The 22,339-nt window shown below is 37.4% G+C and overlaps 1 protein-coding gene across 6 annotated transcripts in view; it reads right to left on the reverse strand.

Annotated features, from left to right (window-relative positions):
• The window catches only part of grin1a (glutamate receptor, ionotropic, N-methyl D-aspartate 1a), a 54,758-nt gene that overhangs the window by 19,297 nt on the left and 13,122 nt on the right, over positions 1-22,339 (reverse strand). For 3 of the 6 annotated variants that reach the window (XM_084745357.1, XM_084745356.1, XM_084745359.1), the window contains exons 4-12: positions 16,397-16,459; positions 15,526-15,623; positions 12,385-12,506; positions 11,201-11,375; positions 8,554-8,698; positions 6,372-6,458; positions 5,831-5,966; positions 5,365-5,492; positions 680-844 (exon numbers count right to left, since the gene is read on the reverse strand). In XM_084745357.1, coding sequence (XP_084601483.1) covers positions 680-844; positions 5,365-5,492; positions 5,831-5,966; positions 6,372-6,458; positions 8,554-8,698; positions 11,201-11,375; positions 12,385-12,506; positions 15,526-15,623; positions 16,397-16,459 — 1,119 coding nt within the window. The remainder of the gene's footprint in view (positions 1-679; positions 845-5,364; positions 5,493-5,830; positions 5,967-6,371; positions 6,459-8,553; positions 8,699-11,200; positions 11,376-12,384; positions 12,507-15,525; positions 15,624-16,396; positions 16,460-22,339) is intronic. The other 3 variants (XM_084745358.1, XM_084745361.1, XM_084745362.1) reach the window with 1 other exon arrangement.

Here is a 22,339-nt window from a genome sequence, read left to right on the forward strand (position 1 = left end):
ATCATACTTCATATTATGTTGAATTCTTCTATATGCTTTTGTATTTTAGATTAGCTCGTTTCCAGATTTTTCCCATTGACATTTTATTTTTTTTCTTCTTCTGAGTAATTCCAGATTAATCTAAAATTTGAATGCAATCACTAATGTTTATTATCCAACAGAAAAATAATGCTGTGACTATATGCAGTCATTAGCATTTACTACATGCCATGGCATAAATATGGATAGATACACAAAATAGACATTATATTTCTTTTTTTTAAAGATATCCTAATAGAATAAATGCATTCATCTCTTAATTGGGTCCTTATCATGAGATAATATGGAGTTTGGAATTCAAACAGTAAAAATGATCGCTTACGGCAGTTCTAGTTATGTCATGGAATTTCAGGACTTAGCAAAAGGGCTAAAACGTGAGCTTGTTGAGCCTGTTTGAATTTCTTCCTCATACATAAGCAGCCATCTATTGCCCAACGGCTTTATCACTGTTTCCCTGTTTTTTTTGCTGTTGAAATCAGGGTATAAAATAACATTTGGTTGTATTGGAGACTTTGTACTTCTGACACAGTAGATGCGCAAGGGATAAAAATTGCCTCAGAGGATTGAGAACGATACATGCAACTCCCCAGTGTTTGTTTGATTTAATGTAGCTTTGAATAAGCTAAAAGTGGACACTTACCTTTTTAACAAGGATGGTGAGGCCTTGATATTTAAAAGGTTTGGAGAACTCAATGTACTGGGCTCGTTCGTTGTTTATAGTCAGCGGGGCTACAATCATGTCAGCCAGGCCCCCCAGGAGCTCTCCCATCATGCCATTCCACTCTTTTTTGTTACTGTTGTTCACCTGCGGTCCCAAAAAAAAAGATGTTAACATGAGAATCGGCTTATCAACCTGCTGTCGTCTAGACCACAGAGTGTTCCAGGTTTTAAGGATTTGGTTTGAGCCTAGTGGGGATATAAGTTCTTTCCGTGCTCCACGTCTTTGGAACTGTCTCTGTCCTACATATCAAAGGAGAGCTTATTTGCTATGTTCATAAGATCATGCATGGACGAATGTAAAAGTGCGATATTGTGTTCATGCTTTGCCTCCAGGACAGGGTTTTTTTTGGGGGGGGGGATGGGTAGAGATGAATGTGCCCTGTCATGTCCTGTTTCTCCTTCTTTCCTTTTTTGTCTTTCTTTTGCAAATGTTGGTTCTGTATTGGCTTGTGTTTCACAATCATAGTGCCATTTTGGCCATGAAAGAACAGATTTCATTCCAAGAGATCATCCTGGTTACATGTCAAATAAGAAATACTATAAAATTAAACTACATTACACCTAAATAATACCATGGCATTAAAATGTGGCCCTGATATGTCATGTTACATGTAGATTTCCATAACCATGTGTATAGCTGTATACAAATAATGCTGAAACGGTGACATCCGGACCTTATTTGGAAAAAATATTAGCGGTAGTTAATTGTGAGAGACAAAAAATGTTTGAATTGTCTCATGAATTACACATGATGTTTGTCAATTTAAAAGATAATTTAACAAGTCAAGACAATTGCATAGTTTAGTTTTGTGTGAAAACGCTCAGTGAACTACATCCCTCATCTTGTACAATATATGTCACAAACTCTAACACCTCTGTCCCTTGTATTGTTATCTCACCTTCAGTGTTTTATCCAGTGACCCCTGGTCATTTTATCAAGAAAGAACGAACAAGACCAGTCGCTCATGTGAATATATCCCAGAATGAAAACACACAGGTTTCGTAGCTTCAGCAGCTCAGTTAGCTTTTGGAAGATAGAAAGTCATGACGTCACTTGTGCAACTTCTGGGTGTGTAGTCTTTCTAATTATGTATCCTCATCGTCTGATACTTCAGCAGTTGTACGACCAACTGCGACTGCCTTGACTTGTAAAATTATCATTTAAATTCACAAATATGAAATGTGTGATTCATGGCACAATATAGACTACCATTCGTATTTTTTCCAAAGTTAGGTCCCATGGTCGTCTACTGGAAGGGGAGGGTTTTTGCCTCTTGATTATTAACTTACTGGTAACCAGTGTTAACTAACTAGTGTTAGCTTAGAAGTGTTACCCAACTGCTGGCTAACTGCTGGTTGTAAGCACAGAGGCAGGATAGCAAACTGCTAACGGGATTATCTGTTGCAACTAAAGGGCTGAGAGTAAAACCTAATAGAACTTTGTCACAGCAGCTATTTTACCCTGAAATAGTAGGATAAACACGAAGGTTCTGTTTCATTCAGGTCATGGTGCTAATATTGTGCATGTTGTTTCATTGGAAAGGCTCAGCCACACTAAATGGAGCAAACTCTTAATTAGTATCATTGGTAACACCTGTGTTTACGCTACTATTTCACTTTAATATAGCTGCTAATGAAAATTGTGCTGCAAAACTATGAGGAAAAGGTGCATATGAGGGACATTCTGGGTTCTATAAACTCCTCAAGGTGTCCCACTTGGGTAATACAAGGTTAGGTTAAATATAGCCACACTTTCTATGGCACTGTCTTTTTAGGGGGGCGGCATATGTCCTACTTGACCTGTACAAAGACAAACCCTCTCCCAGGGGGTTGATGAAAATGAATTAGCCCTGTCAAGACAAGAAAATTTTTTTGTGTGTGTGGGGTGGTGTGTAACGATGACTTTTGGTATGTAAATGATGCTTTTTCTCCATTTTTCACAGAAATTATAAGGCTGCACACATTAAAAAATAATGTGGGAACAGGACAGCTTGTTCCCGTTACATAATAAAATCAAACCATTAAAAGGTTTTAATGGCACACTTGACCTTTTTATCTTCTATGATATTATTTTGAAGACAGGACAGAAAAGGGCAGTCTGATTCTCTGTTCTCTGTCATTAAATGTTAATCATAAAACGTGGCTCTTGAACACAGCAGAGAACTGACCTTTTTATGAAATGGTCGCAGTGGCTTATGGCACATAAATACTAGAATTTGTGGGCGAACAAATGATAACTTGCAGGCTTAAATGTTTTTTTTTTTTTTTTGCAAATTATCTGAAGCTGCTTAATAATGAACTGCCTAGCCAAAAAATACAGTCACCATCTGGATTTAACTAAACAAACAGTTAAGATCCCTCCATTGGATTACTGCAGTGATTAATATGTTTCAGCAGGTAACAAGTTATTTAACCCTAACTGCTGCAGTGAGGAGCTTCTCATTTCTTAAACAACCATGTCAGAAGACATATCCTGTGGACGTGGAAAAGATGTTACATTGTTTCAGAAGGGTCAAATTATTGTCCTGCATCAAGCAAAGAAAACAACTAAGGAGATTGTTGAAACTATAGAAATTTGGTTCAACACATTATTAAAACCTGGAAGGATAGTGGTGAACCGTCATCTTCAAGGAAGAAGAGCCTGGATGATTGTTATCAGAGATCATTTAAACATTTGGTGAAATCAAATTGTAAAAGATCAACAGTAGAACTTAATTTTTTATAGTGAATAGTAAGAACATTTCCACACACAGTGTGAAGAGAACTCAAGGGATTGGGACTAAACAGCTGTGTAGCCTTAAGAAAACCACTTATCAGTGAGGCTAACTGGAAAAAATGGCTTTTGCAAGGGAGCATAAAGATTGGACTCTGGAGCGATGGAAAAAGGTCATGTGGTCTGATGAATCCAGATTTACCCTGTTCCAGAGTGATGGGGGCATCAGGGTAAGAAGAGAGGCGGGTGAAGTGATGCTCCCATCATGCCTAGTGCCTACTGTACAAGCCTGTGGGGGCAGTGTTTTGATCTGGGGTTGCGTCAGTTGCTCAGGTCGAGGTTCAGCAACATTATGTGCCCAAAGGATGAGGTCAGCTCACTACCTGAATATACTGAATGAGCAGGTTTTTCCTTCAATGGATTTTTTCTTCCCTGATGGACATATTCCAAGATGACAATGTCAGGAATCATCAGGCTCAAATAGTGAAAGAGTGGTTTCAGGGAGCATGAGACATCATTTTCACACATGGATTGTCCACCACAGAGTCCAGACCTTAACCTCATTGAGAATGTTTGGGATGTGCTGGAGAAGACTTTATGGAGTCTGACTCTACTATTGTCAACACAAAGTCTTGGACAAAACTTAACACAACTCTGGACAGAAATAAATGTTTTGACATTGCAATTTGAAACTTATTGAAACAATGTCATGGCGAATACGTGCTGTAATCAAAGCTAAAGGTGGTCCAACGAAATATTGTGTGTGACTTTTTTTTTTGGCCAGGCAGTGTATATTGTTACTAAATCCATCCATCTTATTCAAGACTGCACTGGTGCTTGTTATTATTAATTACCTTATTATGTGGTAACTATATTGCTAATTAAAACAAATCTTTCAGTTAATCTTTTTCCAGGTTACTCAATGAGAATTTTGCTTGAGGTGAGGCTGAAGTCAAGAAGACAGAAGCCTGGTCATGAAGAAAAACTGCATCTCTGACAAAGAAAAAAACAAACATCTTTGCTGTTTGTTTTCTTTGATATTACTACACTTTTACAGCAGTAAGGACATTTTATATTTATTTCATATTATAACTAATTGGTGCAACACTCAATCATGATAATTGTTGCTCACCTAATCTTTTAGTGTAGATATTTAAAAACTGACACTAGAACAATGACAATGGGCAAATTCACCTGCTGAGCGTTTGATATCTGTGGGTCTCCACTCTGTGTGAGAACAATACTGTTAAGGGTCATCTACACCAACAATGATACCTATAACAACCCATTCTGGAGAAATGGACAAATCATGCACTATTAAATATATATTATTTATGAAATTGCTTTATGTCATGCCTTCAGACATTTTAAAAATGTTTTAAAAGCCTTAAAAATGGAAAACTAACAAGGCCTACAGACAACACTGATGTAAAATGTGCTATATTTGTTTTAAATACATTTTTTTAATGAAAATGTTGGCCCATTTTTACAAAAACATAATTTAATCGGGCATAAAAAAGGGTTAGCTATATCCTATGGACACCTGTCTCACTTCCTGGTTTACGAAAGGTGGTAATACTGTTCAAGCACTGACAAACTTTGAATTTTCTGACAAATTCCTTAAATAATATTTCTATCAGATGTGACTAAACTCTAAAATGTTAAGTCTGTAGCCCTTCTAAATCAAGAATCCACACCACAACTATAAAGTTGTCATCCACATCTGGCCATCTGGGTTATTGTTATAGTTACTGTTCTTGGTGTGAACGGCCCTTTAGTGAGAAATACACATAAAATAAAAAGATTATGTAAAGTATTGAATGTGAGATAGTGCCTACAAACTGTGCCTCATGCAAAAATATAAGTAATATGGCCATTGTTGTAAAACTGACCCGCTCCTGAGTCCCGAATTTCCCATCAGCCACCAGGTGCACCTCATAGGTAAAGTTCATGGTCATAGCCAACTTGATCAGGAGATCAATACAGAAGCCGTAACAACACTGGGGCACAATTGGGCGTCCTGTAACCAAACCAGCAACAGTTGCAAGTCACAATCACCCTTGACGAGACACGTTAGATTGTTGTTAATCCGATGGCGGCGCAGGTAGACAGAACAGAATGCGTGACACAGTGCACTGCAGACGACCACGCACACATTCACGCTTTTTGCCGGAAACACAGCACACAGATCAAGCATTACCCAGCACCCCAGCAGTCTCTCATTCATTCTGAATGGCACACTCAGCTACATGCATACATATATAGATACCTACTGCATATATATGTATGCATCTCCAGTGGGTGTTTGGCGGGTGCAGTAAAAGCACAGTGACAATATAAACGTCCCTGATGTGTTACCTGGGATGGTCTCATTGGGCCCAGTGCAGATAACCTTTTTAATTAAGACTCCATTTAATGTCATTTCCTCCTTGCATGTTCCGTCCGGTTGAGTGGGTTTCACATACACAAATGGCTCCTGGTGTATCGTCACTATCTACAACAGACGGGACAGAAAGCTGTTTATCACGTAATCAGAGCCGGATCCCTTTCGATTCTCGAGGGATTTTGGCGCACAGCGAGAACAAACCCTGCAGATACACAGATACCCCTGCACAAACTGCACAGATACACATGGACACGCAGAGACAGACAGATGAATGCAAAAATAACCGACAAGGATACAGATGAGAGGATCTTTGCAGACCTGTGACAAATTTGAAGAGATAAAAGTCATATCAAATATATCACTGCTGCCTTTATGAACATAGATTAACTTCACTCCCCCCCCCGAGACACAAATGTCAGCGCACTGTCTAACACGAGCATATCAGCTCAGGTCCGTCCTCTATCTGTGTAGACACGGATGTCACATTGCAGCAGCGAAGCGGAGGCACCCTACCTTTAATCGAGTGGACATCTGGAAGCCCTGTGGTTTCTCCGTCTCTCCTCCGGGCCAGATGATCTTCCGCTGATTGTTCATCACCACCTGCAGCGATGCCACAGACATACACAGTGTTATAGGTGAGTGCTGACAGAAGGCTTACTGCTGATGAGGCTCCAACACTGCGGGTGAGCATCACTAATGAGTCAGCTTTATATAACCGCAGCTCAGCGCTTCTTTTATTTACTTCTTCAACCTCTGACTTATGTATCATACCTGAGGCTGTCATGAGCTTATTATTATCACACCTATCACCAGGGAACTGAAGTGCTGATCCTCACAATCCTCGCTGTTTGTTGTGTTCACATGGCTGACCCATTTAAATATCCATTGACGACAGAAGAATATAATCTGACAAAAACTAGATTAACTAAGTATACATTTTCTTAATGGAGGTTTAGCCTTGAAAATTGCATGATTTGTTAGGTCATGTTGTTATGGTGGTATGGTGACATGTTTGCGAGAAAGGACCTTTTTCATGTCCTTCCCATGTTCTCACATTCTCTCTCAATACAGACGCTTGGTCAGTGGCCCAATAATTAATACACAACATCCAGGAAGACAACTATTTGGGTAGGTGTTAGGAAAAGAACATGCTTTGTGTTAAAGTAAGTGTGTTACTTATGTTAGTTCATGTACAGAATGTGATGTGGCATTACAATCACCAGTTACAACTTTATAATAGCCATAATGTTTATAGACAGTTTACAAACTAATTCTTAACCATGAACAAAGTGTTACAAATATCCGGTCCATTTCACTCTGCTATTGTAAAATTGCAACTGATGTTAAGAAAAATTTCCAACTGCTTAATAATTAGTCTATAAAGCATGTATATGTGTGCTTTGTGAAGCAATGATGTTCTTCAAAACTATTTTCTGCTTTTATTTTATACCGTGGACTCATGAAGGAAATGGTTAGGTTTCTTTTTCAGAATCATGCAGCTCCTGCTTGCCATCTAGAGTTGAATGCAGGGACAAATCTACAATCTTGCAGTGCAGAAAGAAGAAGCTTGGTTCATGGTGAACCATGATCTAACCAAAGGTTATGTAATGCTACAGCAGTTTGTCCTGACAAAATCAACTGGTAATTTCAGTAGTTTATGGTCACATTTATTGCTTAAAGCTTATGACCCCTGAAAATCATTTTCTGACCTGACCACCATTAAATTTCTCTTCAACATGCAATCTGTGGAAACAATGCTTTTTTAAAAAATATATATATACAGTATATACTGCCAATTCATTACTGTAAATATTTGAAATACTCCTCGAATTCATTATGACAGTCATATAGCTTTGGCTGAACTGCAGTGTTTTTTTTTTTGTTGTTGCTCAGACTGGGGAGTTGCCCTACATTAACAGCATTGTACTATAGATAGAAAACTGGAGCTGCATGTCCAGCATGAATAAAAAAAAAATTAAAAAAAAGACATGGAGCAGATATGACATACATGTGGGCAGAAAATATAACATAGGGAATGGACCATGAGACTTTATATGAACCATCATGACAATAATGTGCAATAACTCAACTGTAATAATTCAATAATTCAATATATAGAGCACTATTACTTATTTACACTATTATACGTATTCTTGACATTTGTTGTTTTCTATTTCTTCTATTTTTCCATGATATAAAGTAACTTGTGTTATACCATTTTTGTTTATATATTGTAGCAGAATGTATTGTAGTAGAATTTTTACATTTATGTTTATATTTATATTTTCAAAATTCCTCAGTGCATATATATTTCACCTCGAGGATCAATAAAGTATTTCTGATTCCAATTCTGATAATTAATAAAAGGTAAACTGACAATTAACATGAAATAAGAAAAGATAAACTATAATTAGTAATGATATATTTTATGCAATTTTATCATTAGTTTTATATCTATAAGAGATGATAACACTTTTGATTACATTAGTACAGATCTGATGACAAATGACAGCAATGCTAATAATCAGTAAATATTATTAATTAGCATTTTATTGTCTTTAACAGTAAAATAAGTACTAATTGAAGTTTAATTAGCTCTTAAATGACCATTTATTAATGATGGTTATTATAAACTGTTAGTGAATGGTTTTAAAATGCAGTTGTAGGTCTGAGTTGTGTCTGTGTGTCAGTGTACCTGTGTTCCGTTGTAAATGCCGACTTGAATGAGTCGACTCTTCTGGTAGTTGAGGATACTGTAGTGGGCATACTTCCTGTCTCCGTCATCATTGAACTCCACGCGTCCTGTGAAGCCCTCTGGGTATTTAGATGACATCAGCACCCTGGGGGAAGCAAATGAAGGAGATTATTTGTGTGAATGAGCACACATGTGGCCCTGCATGGATGTCCTGGGAACATTTTATCATGTATCATTCTGTACAAGGTTCTCAGTTCAGTGCATTTGGTAGAATGACTGATTTATTGCATTTTTCCTTAAAAATGTAATGAGAAGGGAGAGCCCTGTGGTTGTGACAGTATCTGCTGTTTTTGTCACCACATCTGCATGGAGGCAGTGCATGTATTTACTTGTTAAGCTGCTGAGAAACTGCTCTAAGTGGGTCAGTCCAAACTCAGTTGCTTCATTTGGACGTGACAAACACAGAGTTTCTACTGGTGCATTTTGCAAAACCTGATAAACCTGTAGGACAGCTTTTCAGTCAAAACTGCAGAGCTGAACAATTGTTAATACAAAAATATTGATTAGCTTTGAAGGTAATTGAAAATTAAGACTCAAAATCAAATCAGCTGTTCTTGAACAAATATAGTTGTTACTAGTACGAATATAATTTTCAGTTACATCGCATTGCATCAGATATCTGTAATAACAGTCTTACGAGTTACATTTCCAAGCCAACAATAAATAAATAATAATAAGTTAATTTTGACCAGTCAGAATTGAATTTTAGATCTTTAGAATTCTATTCTATATGATATCTGTACTGTAAGAACTATTGTACATTTCTACTTTCACTAGTAAGAATTGCATTGTTGATACCAACAACTGACATTTCCAATAATGAGAACAGAGTTGTAGATAGCATTTATTAGAAGTGCAACTAGACAAAATTACATTAAGAATATGCTGATTTGGAATTATAACATATAAAGATTGAATAACAGATGTCTGTAATTGAGTTTGAAAAGAAGACAATGGTAAAAGATGACTAGCTGTAATTATGTTACAGATATAAACACTGGGAATTGCCACTAGTCAGAAATCAACTGTTTATAGCAAGAACATTTTGACGAGTGAGAAATGAATTGTAGATATCTTTAATTAGAATTGCTACTGGTCAAAATTACATTATGGGTATGCTGGTTTGGATTTCTACAGGTCTGTGGTCACATAATATACAGTACCAGTGTCTCTTTTCTGTTGTTGCCAGTGAGAAGAGAGAGTATGTGACAGCATGCAGCAGCCTTGAGAAAAGGCGCAGCGTCTTTTTTCTGAGTGCTCCTTGGCTGCAGCTCCGAGTGCATCTAGTTAAAAATCTCAGGACTTTTCAGAAAGGTGCAGGTGTTGTCACCCTTGCTTTTTCTCAGGAAATCAATCGCATATTAGATGTGGACCTGGCAATTAAGAAAATGGAAGAGAGGTTCGTTCTTTCCGTGTCAGACATAAATTATCCTAACAGAGACAGAAAAGTCCATTTGTGGGAGCAGATTGGCTGAACACTGATTGTTGCTGGTAAATGTTGTAAGCTTGTTGTCAGCTGTGCAGTCTTCTGTCAATGTAGCATTAAGACTTGAGGTGGCAGAATTACTAGACTACTAGAATGTCCATAAGCGTTTATTTTGACCTTTGACTTCAAACTCTATTACCTCTCATGAGAAATCCCACACTAAGAGATTGATGTGTTTATTGTTATTTTTACTGTAAAATGTATTTATATATTTATCAATATGCATGCTATCATGTGGTAAACTGTGATGATTGCATATATTCACAGCAGTATTTTTCTGTAGGATAATAACCATCAGTGATCTGATTCAAATTTTAGATTAATTTATAATTACTCAGAGTGAAAAGATTATGAACATGTTATTTTATTAGTAGTAATAACAAATTTCCACCTATAATCCTAACAAATAATCATATAACAAAATAACAGTGGTGGTTTCCATGGTTGTCAATATTACTGCCTATGACTGATAAAAATGATCACATTTTCTTTGCCTTTTGTGTAATTTATATAAAAAATACAGACACATTTAGTAAAAGTCAGGTACCAGCAGCGTTGTATTTTTTAACAAAGTTATTGCACATATACATTTGAGAATGGTCAAAATGACCGCCTTGGCTGTCATTTTGTGTTAAATTTAGCTTTGTTGTTAATGTTAATCATAATGTCAAACACATCTGCATACTTATACACTTTATCCCTGCGCCCTGCCAGAAGTTTTCAGTCAGAGAAAAACACCAAGTGGACGTGAGCCCTACAGTCAATTGCTGATATAAATGTTAAAAGGACTTTACTAAAGTAATCTGGATTTGATGTATGTGGGTAACTTAATCAGACTTGAAGTTTAAATGATATATTTCTTGAGAAACATCTAGAATATTCCTCTGGTCTCGTAGTTAGAAATCTAAATGATTAGCTGACTGTCTGATTAGTTGAGTCAGGTCTGCTGTTGGTTGGTTGGAGCGAAACCTCGCAGCCACTTTGCCCTTGGTTGAATAGTTTGGACGTGCCTGTACTGACTTGTCACACCTCTCAACAAACCACGAGACAATTAAAGATGATCAGGCGCTCTCAGGAGCTGAAGCAATGTGTCACGCTTACCGTTTAAAGAGTGGCCCCGTTTTCCAGATGTTGGTGTTGCCCACACATCCTCTCGGGGGTTCTGTGATATTCTCCTTCTCAAAGAGCTCCTGGATGGACTGAGCCACAACAGCCACTGCATCATTGATGTGGGCTGACTCATTCTTCCCGTTGATGAGCTGGAGGCCGATCAGACCTGAGACCACGCCGACAAGAAAGAGATAATCACAGACCTGAGCCAACTACCGCCTCTCAGGATCCTTTTGCAATGCACAAAGTGGATAAAAAACTTATAGGGCCTCCAGCTTAGACATCCTGAATAAAGGTCAGACATCAGCTGCGTGATCCATCATCGCTGCCTGTTAATCTCAGGGGAAGATAACTCAGGAAATATCCACATCTTGTCATTTATGAGATGAAGCAGCAGAATAAATGGATCATTTGTCTGATGTTGCCACTGGTGACCTTTTCACAGCATGTGTAAAGAGTCCCTTGAAGTTGGATCTATTTTTTTGGGCCCTAGCAGCTAAAGTTAGGGGGATTTAGCACAGGCAATGCATTATAAGTGTTAGGAACAAACAGACCTAAATTTAAACCAAGCAAAAATCCAACTTCAGCTAAGTTTTCTGATTGCAACCAGGTCCGTCAGCCTTGCAGACTCCTTGGAGAAGCTGCAGTGGAGGTGGAGGAGACCGGACACGGACAGGACAACAAACTCTGCAGGGGTTGGTTGTGTTTAGAGTGCAGAGAGACGCTCGACGTTTGTGACCACAAAGTGATAAAATACTGTGAGAGACTTGTGCAAAAAAATAAAATAATCCAGTAATAGAGACAAGGAAAGGCTGTTGTAGCTTACCATTCTATCAGTTATCTGTTGCAAAAGTCTCATTTTATAATTCATTAGAAATTAGGAATCAATATGGCAGGACAGGACAATGAATTTACCTTTCGATAATCCAGGACTCACACATTTAAACTAAAAAATGAGTGTACTGCACTGATACACAGCCCATTTAAACCTTTAAACACATAATGCTTAAACGTTTAAATGCTCAACACACAACAAGCAGTTATACAGTTAATCATGTAATGCATCCATCGTTTAACGGTTAATCCCTCTAATCCTGTGTGTGTTATGATCGGCCGCTGACTAAAGCTGGGGGTTAACGCGTGTACTCCCACTGATCTCCGCTGGATGAACGTACCGTCTGGCGCCTCGCTCAGGGCTTTACCCGACATCTCCCGCTCGCCCACCAGCCACACGTAGCCCGAGCCCGTCATGTTGAGGAAGCGGGCGGCCTTGTACACTTGGGCAGCATCTTCCTCACTGGAATTTATCATGCGGGAAGAGAGACAAAAGACTGGTTTTGTGTGTGTGCAAGGAGGAAGACAACTTATGTTAATTTTTAGGTGTGACTGATTAATTCACAGCTGTTATAGGTTAATTGGTTAATGTCAAAATGATTATGGCAAATTGCCACATTACATGAAATATCTTGTCTATTGTTTGTCTGTCTATTAAAATTACATTTTTGACATTTTTTTTCAGGTTTATTTTAACTTAAAAAGGTTAGTCTCTGAGCTGCCTTCAAATTTTAAAGGAGAAATCTGTAAATTATTTGCTGTAATATATCATAAATTGACCATGATGTGTCATTAGAGATCAAGGAAACACACTACAGCCGCGGTGTCCCCTTTTGAAATTTCCATTATGGACCGGAGTAATTGTTTTGTGTTCACATTAATCAGATTTCAAATGAATGCAGAACTTTCGCCAAATGAGTAAGTGTCTGTTTATGAGTCATAAGAAATCATTACTAATCTCGTATAACTGTTAAATTGAGCAAAATGTTAATCGAGTGTGTTATTTCAGTGGGCTTTTGTTTTCAGGATAACAGGCTTAACTTTACACTGACACACAATTTCCGATGTTGCACGCATCCTGCGCTCCTGTGGAGCTCCTGTACTGTGCAAAGCTCCGCTGTGTCTGGCGAGCAGGGGACAGGGGAACACAACTCGCCTCAACCATAGACTGTATATTAAACAGGATTACAACCTATTTAATACACAGTCTTTGGCTCCAGCTCACTACATGGACTGCAGTACTCATGCACATGTAATGACTACATATTGCTCCTTTAAGTTGTGTCATTTTTTAATGATTCAAAACAAATAAACTATTCTAGTAAAAAAAAAAAAAAATCTTGCTATTAATTCATTTGCACTTGTATTTGAAAAAACATCAGTAAGCTTCAGTAAGCTTAAGATATGAAATTGAACCAACATTGATGAACATTATAAATACATTTGGGTTCCTTTCATATGAACACGAGTGTTGAGAGGAAGGGACTGAATTTAATTCTAACCTTCATCATGGTTTGCAGTGTTTTGGATGAAGTGGATGCAGTGTTAGGATGAAAAATTATTTAAAGTTTTTGAGTTTACAGTTGTGAGACAATTGAGTTAACTGAGTTGACTGTTCATTCATCCGACCCATTATTTTAAGGCAGAGTTCATAAACAAGTCGTGTTTATGAATTCTGAAGTGTTCTGAAAAAAAAATGCACATAATTTTAAGTTTAATTAATTTGAACAATTAAAACTTGAGAAAATTAGCTGATTCCACTAAATTCCTGAATTATTTTTGAAACATTTAGTTACTGAGATGTCACAACTTTAAATCTGTTTGAGCCCTGCTTTTCATTTAAAATTTTCCATTAATTAGCTTTAAAAGGGTGACTCAATCCGTGCTCTTTTGCAGGTTTTTCAAATGGAAACTACCACTCAGGCGTTGGTGGTGATGTGGCAACGTCAACATGTAGAAACCTGTGTCAGGTCACATTAGAAGGGCTTGGGGAAATAGATTTTTGATGCTTAAACATACGTACATTGATCAAAATCTAATTATTCAGATTTGAATAGAAAAAGAACACCAATGGGAGACAACAGCATGATAAAAAAAAACAACTAATAAATAAATAAATAATGGACCCTTTTAAGTAAATTAGTTTAGTTTAAGGTAAAAATATATATATATAAAATTCAAATTTCAATCTATCAAAGCTGTACATTGGAAATATTCAGACCTCATGCCAGGATCAGACTACATGACATCAGCCAGATAACAGCCTGATCAAATGGACACGGGGCTTCAGGAGTGAGAGGTCTTGACAGTTACTCGTTTCATCTTGTGCAGTGTGGACAAGTGTGTCACAGTGAAAGACGCAGCATCTGAGACATCTCACGATATCGTAAAAAAAAAAAAAAAAAAGACTGGTGTGTCATATTCTCTTTATACTGAGCTCTGTCTATTTCTATGACATGTTTCCATGACTCTGACCTACAGGAGCAACATGCAGCTGTAAACATGGTAAAGGTGTCGGTGGTGTTGTCAGGTGCAAACATTAAAGTTGGTCCCTTGACACCTCCTGTCTGATCACATACTGTATATATGATATATACGTTGTGAAGGCGTTCAGGGCTCCAGCATGTAGTCTGTCATGTTTCTTCATTAATTCATGGCAGGAATGATCACCCAATCTGACAAAGTGACTATTCTGAAAGACAGCCCTGACACAAGGTATAATTTTTTGTGACAGCACCATGACAGCAAAAGGAAATCTGGATGTGTCTTGTGCAGCGTTTCATACAACTTTTGACACATTTGCCTAATTCATTTTTTTTTTCTAAAATCTGGCTAGAAATACACTGGCACAATTAAAATATGCTGACTATAACTGAGAATTAGGATCCACAGCTGGATCCTATAGAAAGTTTAAGTTGAATTAGGTTCAAGCTTGAGCTTAACTATATAAAACCTTTATTTAAAATCTAAAAATCATTGAGGGCTGGGCCTCATTTACATTAATGTCAAGCATTTTTAGTTTAGAAGTATTTCTTTAACAATTAGTTGATTAATCAATTAGCTGATCAACAGAACTTTTACAAGCAAAAATGCAGAAAAAAAATCCTTGGCTCCATCTTTTCAAGTTTTGGGATTTGCAGTTTTGTGTTATGCTAAAATAGAATTAAAATTAAATGACAATTAAATAATAATTAAAATAATAATAAAATAAATAAAATTTGGTGGATTTTCACAATCTTAGCATGGGCCCTTGGAAATTTTATAAAGAAAACAACAAGCAGTTTAATCAGTAATGAAACTAACTGTTAGTTGCAGCTCTAATTTACACATCACCTTTTCAATCCAAATGGTCTTTTTCACTCAGTGCTATATTGTATTATGTGAAGGGTGTTTGTAAGTAGGTGTGAGATAAATATCATTCACCAGTGCTCCCTCCGGGCCTTCGGATGAAATGAACGTGTTACTCAGTATGAAAATCTCACCTGGCGGACAGGATGATGACTCGGGCCTCCAGCTCTTTCGCCTCCAGCAGCAGGGCAGTTAAGTTAGTCTCCTGGCTGAACTGGAGGACTTTCTCTGCCTGTGATCGGGGCATAAGAAAGGTCAAGCCAGCTACTTTTCCCTACCTCAGACACCATGCTGCCTCTTTACCTGCTTGGGTTCGAGCTTGGCCGATTTTGTTTGAAAACGGGAGACAAAGAGATAAAAAGGAAAAGCGATCCAGGGGAACCGGCTGAACTAAAAAAAAAAAAAAAAAAAAAGCTTGAAGGGAAAAAAAACTTTTGCATTTGTTCGCATGCAAACTGAGGGTTATCAAGGCTCCAAAGAAGGACGTGCATGTGTTAGGTAGGGGGGAAGAAGAAGGTCAATGCAACCAGTAACTAAAAACGGGTGAAGGGGGGTGAGGGGGACGTTTTCCCCCAACAAAAAAACTGCTGAAAACTAGGGAAGTGCTACAGAACAGGAGGAAGTAGCATCTGGGAAACGGTTTTGTCCCACACTACCGGTTCTCCACAAAGGAATGGACTTGCAAACTCTTTTTTGGTGTGTGAGTGTGTGTGTTCTGAGTACATGCATTCCTTTATTGAAGGAGAAAATGAAAATGATAAAAGCGGGGCGCTGTTCATTGATTTCTTTTTTTTTTTTCTGTAATGACCGGAAATTATAGATTTTTCATAACAAAATCATTCTTCATTTAAATCATAGGGAAATGTCTCAAAGTAAAAAATTAAAGAAAACACGTGCTACCAAGAGAGGGACATTTCTGGGTCGGCTGGTGACTGGTTTGGGCTGGTTTCTAGTTGCTACGTTTGGAAAGTTGGTGGGCGGCGTGCATTGACCATGCAAATATACCTTAGGTCCTCGCTTGTTGTCATAGGACAGTTGGTCGAGGTTTTCATAGTTCCTTTTTTTATTCTGATGAGTAATGTGCACAGAGAAAATATGCAGACACAGAAAAATATTATAAACAGTTGAAAATGGAGGGCAGTAAAGCATTCCAACAAATCTCCACTTTTCTGCTTCAAATTGGGATCTTTAACGGTGGGGCTTGCAAAGAACATCAGAGATTGTCAGAGATGATGCTGAAACCATCTTTCACCCATTCTTGAGAACTGGGACAAATAAAGTCCTACCCCCAAACCCCATAAAAATATATATATAAATACCTACACTCTAATTCCATTATTCTTTAAGGACTTAAACATATGAAATATACCTTATTTTTTTTAATTTCTCTGTGAAAACACCCTTGTCCTAGACAAGAATTCACAACTTCAGACAAATTCAAAAGCCTTCGAAATCTAAAACTAGCAATATCTACTGATAACATAGGTATAAAAATGTGCTATAATCATCTTTGTTGTAAAATTTTAAGTTAAAGTTGTGTCCCAGATTTCTGTCAGCTCTATCAGATTTTTATAAAAACATGATTTAATCAGGCATAAAATAGTTAGCTATACCCTAAGGACACCTGTCTCACTTCCTGGTTTCAAAAAAGGCGAGAATACTGCTCAAGCACTGGTAAACTTTCTATTTTTCAACAAATTCATTAAATAATATTGCTGTCAGATGTGTCTCACCCATAACATGTCAGCTCTGTAGCCCTTGTAAATCAAAGCTAAATAAGAATTATGATATATTTTGATTAGCATTAAGAGAACTCTTAGGAACTTTAAAAAAAATAAAATAGCCTTTAGATCTTTATTTTCCAGCATAATTGAAGAGTGAAAATCAAAACACACTCAGAATACGGTTTTGTCCCAATTCTCAAGAGCGAGTGCTGTACTTGTTGAAGATATCGAATACTGTGAGTGCTAAATGTATTCATTGTACTCATTGCATAAATTATCAGTGATGCTGGTTCAGCTGCTAATTGGATCAAACACCCTGGCTCCAGCAATAATTAATACAAAATGCTTATATTGGAAACTAATATTACACAACTGGAAACTTAACTTAAGCAGCACAAGGCCAACATTAGACCATCAAGTCCAAAGTGGGATCATATTTTTTGGCTTTCTCAAAATATAGAAGAAATGAACCTAAAATAAGAGCTCATTACAAGTTTTACTAGATGTAAACTTGCAAAAACTGCACTAGGAAAGGTTTCATGTCTCTAACAACCATCTGTGGAAGTGATGCAGTATTTTCACCAGCTCCAAAGTGCCAACTTCAGAGGCTATAGGTAGTTAGTTCTATCCTCATTGTTATAAACTAGTGTAACCAAACATTTGGAACAGCACATGCAAAGCTAGAAACAGTCACAACATCTACTGTAACTGTTAATTGTATGGATTTATTTTAATTTAAAGGGGTGGTAAGTGATTCTGGAGAAAGATTGATTGCCGAGTTTCATTACCAAGGTGTCAAATTACCAAAGTTGTGGACTGGTAGATCGAAGATGTTCTCATTCCAACGTTGTTAAATGGTTTTGGGAATGAGACTCAACAATTGACTATCTTACCGGCTGGAGATTGGCCAAAGTCTCTTGTCACAGGTTAGATTTTCTACAGCCTAAAAGAGCCAAGAGGAAGAGAGGTCTAGTTTTCTCTCAGGCCACTTTAATCACATTGAAAAATTATTATGGAACTTTTGCCTGCTGACACCAGAAATTAATTGCTTTAACAGTTGTACACAGATATCACTGCAGATATCCACACAGCCTGGTTCAGCTTTAGGTTTCTGCCTGTTAAAAGGGAGTTTTTCCTCACCACTGTCACCTAGTGCTTGCTCATGGTGGGAGTTGTTGAGTCTGTAGATAACATTATAAAGAGTAGAGTCTAGACCTGCTCTATATGAAACATGCCCTGGGATAACGTCCGTAATGATTTGGTGTTTATATAAATGAAACTGACATGACTTATAGTATAAAGATTACACAGTACATACTGTACACAGTTAGTATGTATTATAGAATTTGGTCACAGTTCAACATACTGGCTCTCATTGGTTTTTCAGGTTAAAGTTTTGTTGGACACCTGAGGCGTCACCATTTTGGATTCCAGTCTGGGTCTGCGTTCTCTGAGAGGAGACACCGGGGAGTCCTGACTGAGACAGGGAGCCATTTTGCAAGAAAACACTCCATCTTTCTGCTTCACAGAGTTTCCTTCACAGCTGCCTGGCTTCACAGCTCACACTTCAATGCACTGCGCCCCCCCCCCCCCAGTACAAACTCTCCCATTCACAACCGAAAGCTGTTAAGACCTATTACACAACCCTGACGCTGCTGTGATCTTTGTTAGTCATGTTGGTTTGAGAAGTCGTCATTCTGAATGTTAAGAAGAAATGGTAAATTCAGAATCATATTCACATCTGAAGGACTGCAAGAAATACATTTACTTGTGTAATAAAACACTAACAAATTGTCAGTGGGGTTAACGATTATCCAGTATTTTTATTTTCTTAAGAAAATGTTTTAAAATGTGATTTTGTTTTTGTTAGAAAAAAATATGAAACAACAAAACTAAATTGTGTGATGCTACACTGGAAATGAGTGTGATATCCCACTAAGTGAGATTACTTTTTCAATTTTGTCTAAAAATGTTTGAGTCAAACATTTTAATCAAAGTCCAGTTCAGTCAATTATGTCCAACACTATGATTTACTACAGTATGTGTTGTCTGTCTGTTTGTGTTTGTTTATTCTTTTTTTCATACTATTAGTATAAAGGCAGCTATATGTGTGCAGCATCTTAATCCAAGATAAATCCAAGATCGCATCATTGACAAAGTTCTACATTTTTATGTCACAGCATAGTCGTACTGAGAAACCATTTTATGCTTTAAAGTTTTCTTAAAGCTAATTAAAAACACTTTTAAAAACATAATTCTTATTTAGCTTTGATTTAAAAGGGCTAATATTATATAATAGCACATTTTTACACCTATGCTATCAGTAGGATTTTAAAGGTTTTTAACACATTTTTAAATTGTTTGAAGCTGTGAATTCTTGTCTGGGACAAGGGTGTTTTCTGGCACAGAGCAAGCGCAGAAATAAAAATAAAAAATTAAAGCAAACCAAAACATTTCATAAATTATATGAATTATATATATATATATATTCTTAAAGAATACATTTTCACAAAAAAAAAAAATGGAAATAGAGCGTTATTATAGATCATTTGTTTTTGTTAGGACATGATTTGTTTTGATTCTTAAGAATGGGTGAAAAACAGCATCCTTATGAAGTAGAGAAACAATACATCTTTGTACATTTGATCTCTTAACTCTTACTGCCATAAAATGTGTTTGCTGCAGTTCCCGCCATTTTGAGGAGACAGATGTTTTGTCGGTAAGCCAAACCCCCATGTGTATTACATCAGTAGACAGTCCAGGACGTTCTTTTCACAGTACATTAGGGCGCATGCATGGTGTTTGAAATAAAGGCTTCGGTGTCATGGGGATAAATATGAAATGCTGGGTCTCAGGAGGATACAACTACCACTCAGAACTGTAGCATAAACTGAGCAGTTTTGTGTATCTGCTGTGTGTATGAATCCTTTCCACTAGTAACATCCAGCAGCGCACAAAAAAACTGTCTTTGTCTTTTTTTTCCCCCCCAAGAGATTTTTCTGAGCGCTCTATTTTTGTATCCTCAGCCAGGCATTAATATTTCATGTTGTGTTGGTCACGTTTGCACTCTGACTAGGTCCACTGTGTCCAGAGCCTCTTTGCTGGTGGTGACAGTGATCCCCCAGTGACTGTGTGACCTCGCTAACAACTTGCCACGCAGCTAAAAATAACATGTAAATTTACTGACTTTATGCAGCACAGCAGGGTGATTAGCGAGAATAACACCTCTCGCTTTTAATTAGAGCATAATGTGATGAAGCTGCAGTCTGCCACATCCAAACTAACATCCTTTTCCCGTCACCAGAGACAGTCAAAGCTGTCAATGCATTTACAGTTTAGGTGTTTAACTCGGCGTGTTTGGCTCCAAACAAACTGACAATAAAAGGCACAGGTGCTGGTACAGAACATCCAAACAAATCTGAACTCATTTGGCTCCTCTGTTCTGTTTCCTTTTCATCATTTCAGTATGAGGTGCACTTACAGATTTTGTTATCGTGCCTGAGGGCCCATGTCCACATAGCGTTTTTTGCTGGCAGAAAGGCACTGGCAGGGCGCTGGGATGAAGCATTTGTGCAGTTAAAAAGAAAAAAACGCTGCACGTGGGTTTTGTTTCTATGACAACAATATCTTGAAAATTCCTATGAGTCCAGCATCGCCCCTTTGGTTGGCATTATCTATTTGGATCTTTTTTTTTTCTTCTTTTTTTTTTTTTTTTTTTTACATCATTTCACTATGAGCACCAAACAGAAGCTGCTTGCTCTCTTGTGGCCTGGTTTGACTCAGCGCTTCAGAGCAGTGCAGCAGGGATTTGCATCTGGGCTATCTACTTGAAGGTGCGTCTTGATACACACTCATCTTGACTTGAGTGGCTGTAAAACATTGGTTAAACACCTTTCATTTCCTATAACTTCTTCACAATAAAAGAAAAAAAAATATATAAAAGTGTTTATTATGAAGCAGCAAAATTAGGGAATGTTGGGTTTTCATCAACAGAAACTTAATACGACTCCTGTCCAACATGAAGCAGTCAAATAAAGCAGATACCTGACAGCACAGATAGTAGTAGAGAAACCAAAGAGATTCAGTTAGAAGCTACAAATGTCCTGAGAACTGAATACAGAAGAACTTCTAAAAAAAAAAAAGCTACAGCCATGAGTTGTATCTCAGCTTTCCAGCACAAATCAGGGGGTAAAGAAATTCAACCCGACCTGGACAGAGCAGCTGCGCACAACCAAAAAAAGGTAGAGCGAAAAAAACAACAACTTTTCTCTTGGTGGTCAGGCTGCCACAAACACTCTTTCTTCATTGGGAACAATTGCAAAAACAGGCTTGTGTTCTGAAAAAAAGCTATGTGGACTGTGGACACAGGCCTTTACAGCTAATCTCCAAATGTCCTCACAGCCGACAAAACTTTGGGGCTTTAATAAAATTAGGGAGTGCACTGCAAGATCTTTATGTCCTCTGTTTTTAATGATCCTTTTATATTAGATTTATTTTAGAATGACACTGTGCCAAACTTTGTTTTTAAGGACAAAGTGTGTGTGTATTTGAACAAATCCCATTTAAAGACCAAAACCAACAGTGTGTTAGTCTGTGTCTCCACACTTTTCAATGTCCCTCCCCTGTCTGTGACACTCGGCATTAAACTCACTGGTTCTTATGAAAGACATAACTCTGCAAAAACAGGCAACAGAGTCACTCAAACAAGATGAAATAGCGCCTTTACAGGGGACTGTTTTTAGCTGCAAATTAATGCTCTAGTGAGTAATACAACTTAAGTGACATTTTGTTAATTTGTTAGCTAGCTAGCTAGCAAAACACAATACTTGATTAACTTTTTAGCTAACTAATAAACGATGTAATGCTTTGTTAAGGAATACAGAGCAGCGGAATGGTTTTCCTCCATTGAGGTACTGCCAGCACTCATATTAATTAATTAATTAATTTTCATTTAAATAGGGAAGCATCTCCATATTCATCAATTTTGGTCTACATCAATAAACTTGGATTTACTGAACAGCGACTATAGTTTTTAAATTTGCAACAGGGTATTAACTACTTTATTTTTAATGAATGACTCCAGATTTTTCAAATTATGACAGACATAACTCTTTAAAAACAGGCTACAAAGTCACTCAAACAGGGTAAAATAGTGCCTGTACGGGGGGGGTATGTTTAGCTGTGGGTTAATACACATTTGGTCCTGTAGTGAGTATTAACTGCA

Source organism: Lutjanus erythropterus, chromosome 20 (genome assembly GCF_056507025.1).
Source record: "Lutjanus erythropterus isolate fLutEry1 chromosome 20, fLutEry1.hap2, whole genome shotgun sequence".
In the NCBI taxonomy this organism is placed as follows: domain Eukaryota; kingdom Metazoa; phylum Chordata; class Actinopteri; order Lutjaniformes; family Lutjanidae; genus Lutjanus; species Lutjanus erythropterus.